Source organism: Ursus maritimus, unplaced genomic scaffold (assembly GCF_017311325.1).
Source record: "Ursus maritimus isolate PB19 unplaced genomic scaffold, ASM1731132v1 scaffold_8, whole genome shotgun sequence".
Lineage (NCBI taxonomy): Eukaryota > Metazoa > Chordata > Mammalia > Carnivora > Ursidae > Ursus > Ursus maritimus.
This window is the reverse complement of record NW_024426996.1, coordinates 761,335-775,117: the sequence shown is the minus strand read 5'-3', so window position 1 is coordinate 775,117 and position 13,783 is coordinate 761,335. Positions and strand designations below refer to the sequence as shown.

The following is a 13,783-nucleotide window of genomic DNA, read 5'->3' as shown; positions in this document are numbered from 1 at the left end:
TCTCCACAACAATCCATCAAGTAGGTAGAATTACCCCCATTAGACAAGAGAGAACCTGGAGTTTAGAGAGATCGAGTCAGGAGTATGTTGATGTTACAGTAACAGGACTTAGGTGCGATTGTGGTCCGGGTTGGGGGGGATGTCAAGAATGACATCCAGTTTTCAGCTAAGTCAACCCACCAAGCAGATGGTGATGCTGATCACTGAGACCGGCAGACCGGGATTACCAGGAGGTTGTGAGGGAGAAAGGTTAGAGTTGATGAGCTCAGTGTGGAACAAGTTTAGAGCCGCTGAGCTGGGGAGGAGAGGGAGTTGTGCATCAATGGGCAACGGGATGTGCCAGGCCAACCCTCAAGAGAGAAATCTGGACCCAGCTCTCTCCTTACAGCACATCTCCAGACGAGTGACAACCGCCAGCAGAGGAAAGACTGAGGTTGTGCAGAGAGAGTGTGTAAAATCACAGGGAAGAGGACTTGAGACAGAACCCCGAGGAACATCAGTAGTTAAAGGATGAGCAAAGGACACTGAAACGGAAAAGAAGCAGAGAGGTAAGAAAAGCAAGGCGCGCACAGCTGCCAGCAAGAAAAGGGTGTGTTTCAAGTAGGACGTGCTCCACACCACCGACTCGACTAGAGAGAGGTGAGGCCTGAGAAGCGCCCACTGTGTTTAGCATAAGAAGGTTCTGGGTGATGCCCAGCAGGATAATTTCTTGGAAGCACAGTGTGCTGTGGAGGGATAGAAAGGTGTGGAAATGGTATGGAAATTCAAGTATTCCCACTGTCCAGTTACATACAGAAAGCGGGGCACAAAGACCATGACATACTCAGGGGATTCACAGCACAGCAGCCCCACTAACACAGCATCTGCCTCCAGAACAATGGAGAAGAAATGGGCATTAGAACTTGGAATGTCTGTTCTCCCAGATCAATTTAGACACTTGGTGTCTTCCGCCAAATGACTTACTTGTGTCTCAGTTTCTGGGGAAACGGATATGTCTTCATTCTCTCACAATACTGTTTTGAGTATCAAATGCCAATAATCAGGAAACAGCACCGTAAGGTTGAAAAGTGGCTGTGAAGGGACCTACGTCAGGTTTTAGAGCTAACCCTGACTACTGCAGAGACAACATCAGTAAGGGGAAAAAATAATAATAACTTTTTTCTTGTTTTACTGAAACCAGAGTAATATCAGCAGAGAACACGCTCCTACTTCAAATGACGATACAGTTCCCAGTGGCTTCAAGAAGCTCCCATCACTTCTACCCTGACATCCAGGCACATGGATGACAGTAGGGGACACTTGGTTTTTTGGAAAATCAACCAGCCCCTCCTTGGGATGGTATTCTTCAGGCTGAGGAGCAGAAGTGGAAAGGGCACAGGTCGTGAAGTCCAGTCACCCTGGAGTGGAACGCTCACTCTGCCACTTCGGAGCTATGACTCTGAGTGGGGTACTTAACTTAGCGAAGACTGGCTTTCCTGCGAGATTAGGAGGGTTAACGGGACGGAGCGTAAGGAAGCACTGAGCACAGTGCCTGGAACATGATAAGTACTCCGTAAATATTGACCTCATTCCCCTTAAGACACAACCTGCTTCCTCTCCTAGGGTGAGGGTCCTACTAAGAATACATCCTCAACTGAAAAAAGGGGGGGAGGGGCACCTGGGCAGCTCAGTCGGTTAAGTGCCGGACTCTTGATTTCAGCTCAGGTCATGATCTCAGGATCCTGAGATCAAGCCCCGCATGAGATTCTCTCTCTCCCTCTCGTCCTGCCCCTCCCTCTCTTCTCTGCCTCTCTCTAAAAATAATAATAATAATAATTTTTAAAAAATAGTATTTCCTTAACTGGCATTCATCTCAAGATTAGGAATAGAGGCAATGTCTAGCTTTTCTTCTTAAGGTGTGTAGGTGAAGTAAGCAAAGAATAGCCCTAAACTCTGAGACCCCTGACCCGAAAGAGAACGTGCAGCATCATGACGTGCTAGACAAAGTCGGTCAGCCGGTATCATCAAGAGCATGCACTGCTTAATGAAAGAGACTGTGTTTGCACACGTGCTCAGTATGTATAGAAAGCAGGATCAATCTGCGACCCAACCCAGAACCGGCCTCCTGATTTTACCGCTCCCTTTCGTCTGAAGTCTGGGCACCTTACATCTCTCACTTATTCCAGTGAGACCAAAGCAGCCTCTGTTTTCTTACCTGCTTTCAACTAACGAGGCCAGCTAGACGTGAAGGGGCCCTGGATTCTGTCAGCTTGTCAAACCCATACAGAGATCCTGAAGTAAATCTAAACTTCAAACCACAATTGCATCAATTTCTGGAAGTAGAACACCGGCTCCCAACCATTCACAGTTCAGGAGTGACGTAAATTTTGGACAAGAGTAATAAAATAGAGCCAACTCCTAAATGTAGCCTCAGAAGTAATCTGGAGGAGAGGAAATGTCCATACTTTCAATGCATATTGAAATACTCAATATTATCTCATTAGCCTACACACCAAAGGTTTACATATTTAGGAATTTATCAGGAGTGTTTGATCAAAGGGAAGCAGAGGCAAAAGGTAAAGGCCTCTTGAGGTGAGAGTTGTCATGGAAACTACCAGTGAAACCGAAGTTACTGGACTGACACATTGCTCACTGAACTTTTCATCTCACTAATCCTCGCTGTCATTTTATACCAGTGTTTTCCTCTGCAAGTGGACTGACCCTGGGGCACTCTGGCCTCCAGTGCAGGACAATTTTGTTAAGAACAGTACAGCTGCATCAAGTAACACAGCATTATAATAACTATGCATTGGGCATATATTTGAGCCAGGCAATATGTGTTTTACATGTATTGTCTTACTTGTTATTTATGATTTGAAGTAATACAGGCAATGAAAAAAATCTTATTTGAATTACTACATGTAATGCAGTAAATATATAAGTGCCTGAACTATATGATTGCTCAGTAAATGTTATTATTGTTCTTATTTTTTAGTTCAAACCACCATCCTATGAATAAGGTTCACTTTTTTTGGTTCACAGGTGTCAAAACTAAGGATTAAGGAAGTTAAGTGGCTTGCCTGTGATTCCCCAGCTAATGAGTGACAGAATTAGAATTTCAGCCCAGGTCTGTTTGATTCCAGAGGCCAAATTGTTAACCATTATGTTGTATTCTCTACTATCGTTAGAGATCTAAGGAGCTCACCAGATAAATCGAGGACGACTCTGGATTCTTTCTGAGCTAGGTTCACAGAACTAAAGCCTTAGAGGCCTTATCAATGCACACCTGGTTTTGTTCTCTAGCCATCCAGTTAGTTATAAAAAAGTCAAGGTATTAAATATTGGGACTTGGAAGGCAAAATACTACTTTTCAGGTTAACACCTTTGATCTAGATTCACAGATTTTTGTTTTTGTTCTCCTTAAACTCCAGGCCAAGAAAAACAACAGAGGATCTTTGGAAGGAGGCAGAAACCAACTGAAACAAGGCTCCATTCTGGACATTTTCTACACTCCCAAATCCCATCATCACAAAGGTAATTCAATGATAGTTTCATTTCTTTATAGAATAAATCTCAAGACTTGGCGAACCCATTTGGCTCCTGAAACAGACAACTGGGAATAGTTTGAGAATAAATTAATTAGTTTCAATTACAAGGAAGAACCTACTGTTATCTGGAGCTGGGGATGGGAAAACTTTCTGAAAACTACAGTTTCTTAGGTGGTCTAGAGGTCAGTAACATTCTTTTTTTTTTTTTTAATAAATTGTCTGGTAAATGATCCTAATATTAACTGTTTGCACCTAGCAATAGGGACAGTCCCTTGAGGAAATGCCACTCTGAATATAAGTACCTTGCAGACTCTTATTACCAACCACATTAAGCTGCCTTCATAAAGGGGTTACTTTTCTTTTCCCCGAGGAATATCAATCCCTCTCAACTTCAGGCCTCATTTTCCATTCCTATTTAGAGTCCTATTTTTCTCCCCCAACCCCCACTACCACCAAAAGGAACGGATAACACAGAGGATTCATTAAATTTCCTTAAATTTAAGGAAAAAAAAAACTCTTACACTACAGTCATAGTTGAAGTGCAATGGTTTTTATGATAGGAAAATGAAGTGCCCGCCCCTCAGCATCTCCCAGGATGGGTCTCATCGGGAAACAGGAATACGGCGTGACTCCTGAAAAGCATAAAACCGGCAAATCTCCCACCCGGCTACTCTGCTGCAAACATCCTTTGTGGGGAGTAAAGATCTATCCCCGTTAAGGAAAGAAGTTTTTACCTCTGCCCTCTCCTGTTCGTCGCAGCACAGACTTGGCCACCATCAGAGTTAGGAATTCCGCTCACCCAGTCTTCCTTCTAAACCAGCAGCACGTGCTTTCACCAGGGTTCCTATGGCGGCTAAATCACAGCCAGTCTAATGATCTCTTTCACCATATTTCCCCAGTGATTACTTAACTACGCAGTTTTGCCTTGCACACCTTTCACAAGTCTCCGTCTTATTTCTTGTTTCGATTACAAACTCTCCGAGGAAAAGGACCCATTATCACCACTGTGGTTTCTATAGTCTTGGCACAGTCATGTGACTAAGGAATGGATAAGCTGATTGTGATCAATGATGAGTGGCTTCTATTCATAGTTCAAACTCTGAAGTAATAGTTGCCCTGGCTAGAGAAAGTATGATTTTAAGACTATAATTCAAAACATCCACGACGGCATAGCGCTTAGGATTGCCTGCGGAGCTATCCCTTACTGTGTGGCAGCGGTCAAGTTACTTAACCTTCCGGTACCACATATTCCTCATGTGTAAAATGAAGATAATAATGGTGCCATTATCATAGGATTGTTGTGAGGATGAAATGTGATAATACAAATAAATCAGTTAAGAGATATGGCACATAGTAAAAGACCAATAAATTCCTAGATATAATTACTTATGATATGTACAAAAGGGAGCATGTGACTCTCAGGGTAGTTAGCTATGGAAAGAAAGAGCATTTTCCCACACGGATCCCAATCATACCTGGCATGCAGGCAAACTAAGCTCTTGACATCATAGTCAAATGAATTATGAGCGTCCTTCATTTTCCCAAAACCTCTTGGAAACAATGACCTAACTGTACACTGTCAACTGAGATGAGAGTGATATAATAGATGAGAATAGATACATTGTCTTGAAGGAAAAGCAAGCAGAGACCTAAATGTAGCCTCGCCCTCTGTCCTGCCCTTCTGTCTCTCCCTTCATTTCTCACCTGAACAAGCAGGCCGGAAGGCATTCCTAGATTCCCCCCACCATTTCTCAGAACATAAAGGTCAAAGGGGAAAAAAAAAAAAAAAGAACAGATGTTCTTTCTCTCCTCTGTCCATGTCAGGGGTTCCCACAGCCTCCCTCATCTAACCCACCATTACCCCCCCCCCAGGACAAAGTACGATAGAGAACAACACATATGTAATGAATACACACACACCCCTTCTGTTGGCTACACACTGCTGGCCTGGCCATCCAGTGAAATAAAAAGGCAACAGTTACCTCACTGCCTCTCCCACTGGCATTGTTAGGCTGGAAGCTAACGAAGGAAAAGATTTAACAAGAGTCAAATGACAATATAGGCAAGAGATTGAAGTAGAAGATATTTATCTGGGGCCAGGGGAAGCTTTTTTGCCTGCTCTTCTACAAGAAGCAGAGCCTTTATGCTACCTCTTGACTGTCTCCAGGCTCAAGCAATCATCACATTAGCAAACAACTGTAGTCTCCTCCTTCGTTCCGTCTAGACCCAACCCAACACATTTCACACTCTCATGCAGATGAATTTTCTGAAAACACATGGCTGGTCCCTGTTCCACTTTCGTTTGCAATTCTTTAATTAGACATATCATACTATTGTGCATTATCATAGTTATGTGTTTGTATGTCATACCTCCCTCAATAAACTGTAATGCCACAGGAGAACCCAAACTATATTACTAGTATTAAACAATCTTCACTCATTCATTCAAAAAATACATAAAATATGTGTTACATACCAGGCACTATACTAGCCCCTAGAAATGGGTCAGGTCAAACCCTTCAATTTGTTGAAAATCGTATGTGTATATGTCAGTTGCAGGGGCTGGGGGGGTATAAAAACAGAAAATTGTAATGCATGAAATTATTTACATTTTATAATATTATGATATAATCACAACAGATAATATATTATCATTGCATAGGCATCAATTAACACAGGATCACAAAGAAGGGGCTCCTACTAAACCCTTGTGCAGATCAAGAAAGTCTTCTCAGAAGAAATAATGTCTGACTGATAGGTGAAGCATCAGCAGATATACAGGGAGAACCAGGAACAAGGGCTTGAGAAATATACAGGAACCAGATCACAAAAGGGCTTAAGCCACATTAAAGAGTTTGAGGGGCGCCTGGGTGGCTCAGTTGTTAAGTGTCTGCCTTCAGCTCAGGGCACGATCCCAGGGTCCTGGGATCAAGCCCCGAATTGGGCTCCCTGCTCCACTGGGAGCCTGCTTCTTCCTCTCCCACTCCCCCTGCTTGTGTTCCCTCCCTCGCTGCCTGTCTCTCTCTCTGTCGAACAAATAAATAAACAATATGGGGGAAAAAAGTTTGAAATTTATCTTGAAGGAGTTGAATTGCTTTAGTAAGAGGAGTGATATGATCAGATTTCTACTTTAAAAATGACCACTTTAATTAGAGTATAGTAGTCACTCAAAGTATTTGTCGAACACATGAATAGTTAAGTGTAGGTACCATAATAAAAAATATTTCAGGAATTCAAAAAAGAGAGAAATCAGTGAATCGGTGCTGGCTGTGATGCCCTAGAAAGGTTTTAAGGAGGTGTTTAGCTGTTCTTTCAAAAATGTATAATTTTGAGAGGGTAATTCAAGGAAAAGGACTTTCTAGTTGGAAACAGGAAAGGTACAAGGAAGACAATGAGCTAGGAAGTGGCTGTGCAAAAGTTTCAGGTGAATTCACAGAAGAGCAAATAGTTTAGTGAGTGCTAGGTCTAGAGAGATAGGTTGGCATCTCAGGGTCAACCTTGAGGAATGGGGGCCTTGAATGCCAGTCACAGGATTTAAACTGCACCAGCAAAGAGACAACCAGCTCCTGGCTGAGTTTTGAAAGGAGAGAGACATACTCCAAGTGTTGTGTTAGGAAGACTGAACATAAATTGGAAGAGGTTTAAAAACAAGGTCCAGGTAACAGGGTGTAGGAATGTAAAAGGAAAAACAAAAGCAGGACATGTGCTGCAAGATACATCTCAAGAAAGAAAAAAAAAAGAGTTAAGAGAAGTAAAAGCACAGGGTTGGGCGATGGGTGAAACAAAGGTCACCTCACATGCCAACCTCCTGCACCCACCCCCCCATGTCTCCAGCACCCCTACTAACCGCCCCCCTCTCCCCCCACATGCTGATTTATCTGAGTAGACGCATTTCCTGCAGCTTCGTGTTATCATTTGGAGGATGAGAGTCTTCTCTTTTATGAAGCTGTTTAACCAGTGTCTACACCTAACAACTAGGAGGTGAGGTTTCTTTGAAAAGAAAATGAAGAGAAAAGAACATTTGGAAAATGAGTGAAGAGCATCGGAACAAACAAAAGGTAACACTGAGGCCATTTGTCCCCTAAATCATTGACCCAGGGTATTCATTCAGTTGGGGTACCCCTGTTTATTCCAGGAACCCCCGAGATAGATCAGACTTACACCCAGTCCTGGGGCTCCAGAGGCTCAATTAGCTCAAAGAGGTCCCTGTTCTCATTGCTGGGGTCACCTCTTCTACCCGCTCTTTGTACCCTCAGTAACCACAAGAAGCAGAAGGATAAACTCAATTGTTCTGTTGTCTCCAGTTTGAACTCGGGTCACTTTGGTCTCCCAAAGGAACAACTTAATTTAATAGTACTTAGGGATACTGAAAAAAAAAATTAGAAACCCCCTTCCAAAATTGTCTAACAAATCTCCAAAGTATGGTATCTATTACTTGAGAAAAGTTGACCTAAGAAACATCACAGCCCTCATCCAAAGGAATGTCTTTTGTAAATAGATCTCTTAGAAGATTCAATAAATCCCTGGCTCATCAAAATAAATTCTATTTTCTCAGCCTTTCTCAAAATCATAAAGGCTTCTCACAATAGGCCCTTGTATTCTTTATTCTACTTTACGGAAGGTGGGGAAATTGAAGTTGCATTCTTTAAGATAGAGATATTAAGGGGCACCTGGGTGGTTCAGGTCGTTAAGTGTCCGACTCTTGGTTTTGACTCAGATCTCAGCATGGTGAGATCAAGCCCCTTGGCAGGCCCGCACTCAGCGTGGGCTCTGCTTAGGATTCCTTCTCTCCCTCTGTCCCTCCCACTCATGTGTGCTGGCTCACTCTCTCTCTCTCTTTCAAATAAATAAACAAATCTTAAAAAAAAAAAGATAGATTAATGGCTCTAAATTTTGTTCCAAATTGTATGGTGTCTTGCTGTAGCAGATGTGAATGCCAGCAAATTAGTAGATTCTCTGTAATGGCATTTCATTTGTCACCACGTAACTGATGACTATTGTTTTCTTTAGCACTGTTTAGTTGATGTTTGTTAGGCCTGATTAGGTGATAAACTTTCCTCAGTTTCCCTTTGTTTCCAAAGTAATTACGGGCTTCTTCCTCTCTCTTTTTGATGCCCACAGATGCCATAATGAAGGCAGTTAAATATGCAAATATGAGAATAAGAAACAAGGTGTCAACATACATATAATTTACTTATTCAGGAAACCGACTTACTCATAAACTAGGGATCATATTGCTAATAAAGTTATCTGATTTTCCTTAAAAATTTAGGCATATTTTCCAGTGTCTTTGCCAACAGATGGTTCAGGGGTCTTTTGTCACTTTATAATTCATCTACACCTCCAGGCATGACAAGATAAGAAGATAATTTAAGTGAAAACAATGTGTGGGCCACAGATATGCAGCTGCAAGCAAAGTCCCCACACTTCTTTCCAAGCATAGGACCGCCCCTCCTCCTACCCAGAATACTTTAGTCAGCTGTTTCCCCTATTTGAAAAGAAGAGACTGCAACTAGACAGAAAATACTCAGGAAGGGGTTTGCTTTATTTTCTAAAATAGCTATATACTATGGGGGCATTTCAATTCTCCAACACAGAAGTTCTCAGACATTAAACCAAAGGCAATATCATGTCAGAACAGTAACTATACATAGTTTAGTAAAGAACATATGTAAGCAGACCACGAAACCCTTCCAGAGCAAAGGCAGGTCGCCCCTGACACCCGCATGGCATCAGAAAGTTCTACCTCTTCTCCAGTATCGTATGTTTTAATCGAGATAAGATATTTCTAATAAAAAGAATGCCAACCTATCGATAATTTTATTAGCAAGGATTTTACCTGATTAAAGTTTCCCCATCTGGCATCTAAGATGAGATATGTTGGGAAATGCTAACTTTCTGAGCGGAGAATACATAGTATGCAGTATTTCCCAAACATCTCAGAACTCAAACACTTTTTCTAACACAAACTAACATTGCCCAGAAGTGGGAAACACTATGCAAAATACTACATACTGCTGTTCATCATCGGTTGTCACTGAAACAAGAGCAGAAGGAAAAGAAAATCAAAGCACTGAGTCCATTGAATTTTTAGAAGTGGGGAGGAGTTTTGGGGAGGATGCTAAAAGCACCTTGTATCTCCTCGGCAGTTCTTACCCAGCAAGCAACTGTTGGCGAGGGTGGCACGTGAGCCACTATCTTTGCTGGGAAGATTTAAGCACGCCGTTCCAATCTAAAAAGCATCTCATAAGGTGCTTCCAGCCCTCAACTACTTCATAAACTGTTCTGTAAAATTTTATAACCACAAGCGTCTGACCACTCAGCTCATCAGGCGTAAAACTGCGATTTCTGGCTCCCTCAACACCACCAGCCCTTTATAAACACCCTGATAAAAGAAAGCGCAGTGTGGTGGAAATCAAGTGCCACCGATCAGTTACCGCCTCACACTTGAAAAATGGATACTCTTCCTCCCTCACTTTTCCCAAATAAACAGCGTTCTTATACAAATGCAAGTCCCCGGACACCGAGAGCCCGGAAGGGCCGCGGGGGCCCCCGGCGTACCTGATTGAAGTGCAGCTGCCCGGGCTCGGCGACACCCTCCTCGGGGGCGGCTCCCAGCTGCTCCAGCAGGCGCGCGAGCTGCGCCGCCGACAGGCTCCGATTCGCGCCGAACACGCTCAGCACATCCTCGCTAAAGGCGAGCCCGGGCCCCACCGCCGTGCCTCCGATGCCCGCGGCCGCCAGCAGTAGGAGCCCAGCCACGGCTCGGCCCGGGGCCATCGTGGCCGGGGCCGCCTCTCGAGGGCCTGAAACGGGCTGGGGCGCACCGGGACGCTCTGGGCGCACCGGCGTCGGTGCCCAAGGGCGCGCGGATCAGGCGTCGTCGGCGCGGGTCCGAGTCAGCCCTGACGCGGGCGCCCCTGGTCCTCCGCCGCCTTCGGAAGAGCAGCAGCCGGTGACCTGCGGAGCATTGAAGTGGAGGTGCAGCGGGGGTGGGGAGCGATAAGCAGAGCGGGCCCCCGGGCCTCCTGGAGAGCCTAAGATAAAGAGGACAAAGGGGGACAGAGATAAAGACCAGCGGGCCACCCGCCGGCCAGCCCCCGGAGCACTGCCTTGCCCCAGCCCTCGAACGCCCGGCCGGGCAGGGGGCCAACTGCCCCGGAGCCGGGTTTGCAAATGTCCTAGGATTTGCATAGTGTGGTGACACACGCTCCTCCCGGATATAAAGCCCGAAACCAAACAATTTCTTTAGGAAGCACTAAAACCACGCTCCCTGTAGAGCCCCACGTCTTCTTCCTGTCTTGCTGCTGAATTCCCTCAGAGCAAACTCAGACGCGGTGAGATAGGCAGTCCCCAAGGAGCTGCGGAAATAGCCCCTTCGGAGTCCTGGACTTTGCATCTCAACGGGACCCCCCCTCTCCCAGATCTCTTTGCTGGCCTTGGCAAACTAGCCTACTAACCTCTCACCTCGCCTGTCTGCCTGTTTCTGCCTCTGCGTCTGTGTGTCCACGTGAGTCTCAGCCTCTCTGTGTCTCTCTCTGTCTCTCTCTCAACACTATCTCTGGCAAGTCAGCTCTGAAACTCCGAGAACCGGCCCTACGCCCTTTACAGATAAGAGGAGGGCCCTGTCCCCGCCTCCCTGGCAAGTGGTGACACGCACTCCCCCAGCCTGAACTCCCGCGCGCGTCCACACCGGGGCGCAGAGCCGCTGGCGCTGCGCATTCCTCACCCGACTTGGCTCTCCACCCTCACCCCGGGGGGTTACCTGAATGCCACATCTGTGTCGGTGTCCCCAGCCTCCTTTCTGCTCTCAGTGGTCTCTTTGTTACCTTGATGAAACCAACTTCCTGGAATAGAGGCTGGAGCCCCATGCATTGTCTAAGAGATTAGCAGGAATTGCTTTTTTGTCTTACTTCGTAAACTCCGAGGAAAAAAAGGAAACCAAATCTCCACCGTGGTGGCGGGCTAACTGAGCCTGCACTGCCCAAGTCGGCCCTTCCTGACGCCGCACAGGATATCCGCAGATCAGAATGAATGCTTGTTTGTTCAAATGAGGGTTCAAGAAAAGCTGACTTAGGTGTGAGATCAACAAGCTTGTGTAAAGTGAATGCGGTGTTTGGGGACAAAGGTTGTGTCTAGTGGGTATAATTGTCCAGAAATAGAGTAAATCTTGGTTCACTGCTCCATGGCTAAGTACAATAAAGATTCGAGGTGTTGTTCTTGCCTTTGAGTCCGAGAGTGCACAGCCTCCTAAAACAGCAGCTTTTAAGAGACACTAAGTGCAGAAAAAGGCAAGGAGATGTGGAAGGGGAACTTAAATGTAAATGTGAAAAATAGAGACAGAGAGAGAAAATTCCAGGGGGATATGGGCTAGGTGGACATAACTGAAGGGCTATCGTATGGAAAATGTTTAACTGTATTCTAACTAGTAACAGGGCAGGGTCACGGAGAGGAAGGTTTCTGCAGAATATAAAGCACAAGTGTTTTCAGGGATAGTGATTTCTCCCTGACTGAGAGTGTTCAAACTCACAGGCGAGTGGTAGAAGGATTCCTGTCTTGGAGGGAGATCAGCAAAATGATCTTCATGGTGTGTCCCTTCCAATTATACAATCTGTATATTTGTTACTAATCATTTATGAAATTATAATGATAAAAAAAAGGGCAAGTATTTCACCCAAGGGCCAGAAGTAAGTTCATGTCACAATTTAGCTCTTAAATTAAACAAATGATGGGACTCTGAGATTTTTATTGGATTCTTAAATGTAGTTTGTTGCCTATTTTTCCTTTTGACCTCAGTGACTCAAGGTGATGCTTAGAAATTAACGAATGCTTCAGATGGTTCATTCATATCCCCCAAGTTGTGTATTCCCGGCTTGAACTACAATACTGTTAAGATGCTGGATTTTCCACACATAAAAATGGGTTTTAAATAATTAAAATTTGTATTGTGGATTTTTTTAAATAAAATGTTTGTATTGGTCATTCATGTCTACATACATACATTTTGTCTGCCCATCAACCCCAAAAGACAATAAACAGTAAAATAAGTAAGAGGCAACATGCGTGGCAACATCACGAAATACAGTTAATATAATTTAAGCATGCAATTAAGAGAGAGTATTCAGAAAATTACAAGTTACTAACTACCAAATTGGTAAGGCTAATTTCTAGATCTTTCACTCTAATGAAATATAATCACCAACGTACTGCTCAGATAATATTTTAGGGCTCAAAATATGGCATTCTATCAGCAATATCATTACTGGAAAAAAAAGGACTTCCGGTTTAAAATATAAAGTGTGATGTTAATAACTATAATTTCTCTCAGAAATTTGCCTTGAAGGTTAAGTAATTTTAAATGATCATATTTAAGGGACCATGCCAAGAACACAAGCCAGGATATTGAAAGATGCTTTCTCTTTCTGACAATGTCACCTGGGAAACTTGGTGACAGGTTCAATTCCCTCATCTATGAAACAGGAAAATTGGGATAGAAGAACAAGTATCTACTCCAACCTTATTTCTAAATGCCTAGTTTAGGAGTCCTCTTTCAGAACAAAACATGAAACTCCTAGAAGAGAAATAAAAGTTCAATTCTCCAGGGGCCCCTGGGTAACTCAGTCAGGTAAGCCTCCAACTCTTGATTTGGGCTCAGGTCAGGATCTCAGGGTCCTGAGATTGAGCCCCTCCCTCCTTGTCTTTGTCACTGGGCTCCCTGCTCAGTGAGGAGTCCGCTTATCCCTCTCCTTCTGTCGCCCCCCAACTCTCCCCCACTCATGTTTTCTCTCCCACTTAGATAGATAGATAGATAGATAGATAGATACATACATACATACATACATACATACATAAGTCTTTTAAGAAAAAGTATGATGAGGGGAACATCCTTCCCAGTACAGTTTGTCAGAGCCCAGGCTGCAAGGGGACCGTGTCCACAGTGGCCTGGTGTGGGGTCTCAGCGCCAGAGCGAAGATAGGAGGGCATCTATGGGTGGAGGGAGAGAGAGGCAGCCGAATGTGGAGACTCAGAGCCTGAAAGGCATCTATGCTTGATGATGGACCTGCATAGAAATCCGAGATGCAGAAGGGTGAGGAGAGAGACCCTGCTGAACAACCACAAGGGGCACCAGACTGTGCAGTGAGCAGCGAGCTGCCTGACACCAAGTGTGTGACAGCGGGATTTATAACAAGAAACACATATTTGGTCTTCCTCCCAGTTTCTGGCACACAGCCCCTAAAACCCTTGGAATTTCCTAA

At 44.4% G+C, this 13,783-nt stretch overlaps 1 protein-coding gene across 3 annotated transcripts in view; it reads right to left on the bottom strand.

Annotated features, from left to right (window-relative positions):
* SLC39A8 (solute carrier family 39 member 8) overlaps positions 1 to 11,827 on the bottom strand; it is a 74,087-nt gene extending 62,260 nt beyond the window's left edge. Inside the window, exons 1-2 of one of the 3 annotated variants that reach the window (XM_040625502.1) lie at positions 10,988 to 11,827; positions 10,089 to 10,564 (exon numbers count right to left, since the gene is read on the bottom strand). In XM_040625502.1, coding sequence (XP_040481436.1) covers positions 10,089 to 10,307 — 219 coding nt within the window. In that variant the 5' untranslated portion in view covers positions 10,308 to 10,564; positions 10,988 to 11,827. The remainder of the gene's footprint in view (positions 1 to 10,088; positions 10,565 to 10,987) is intronic. The other 2 variants (XM_008707249.2, XM_040625503.1) reach the window with 2 other exon arrangements.
* Between the last annotated feature and the right edge of the window lie 1,956 nt (positions 11,828 to 13,783).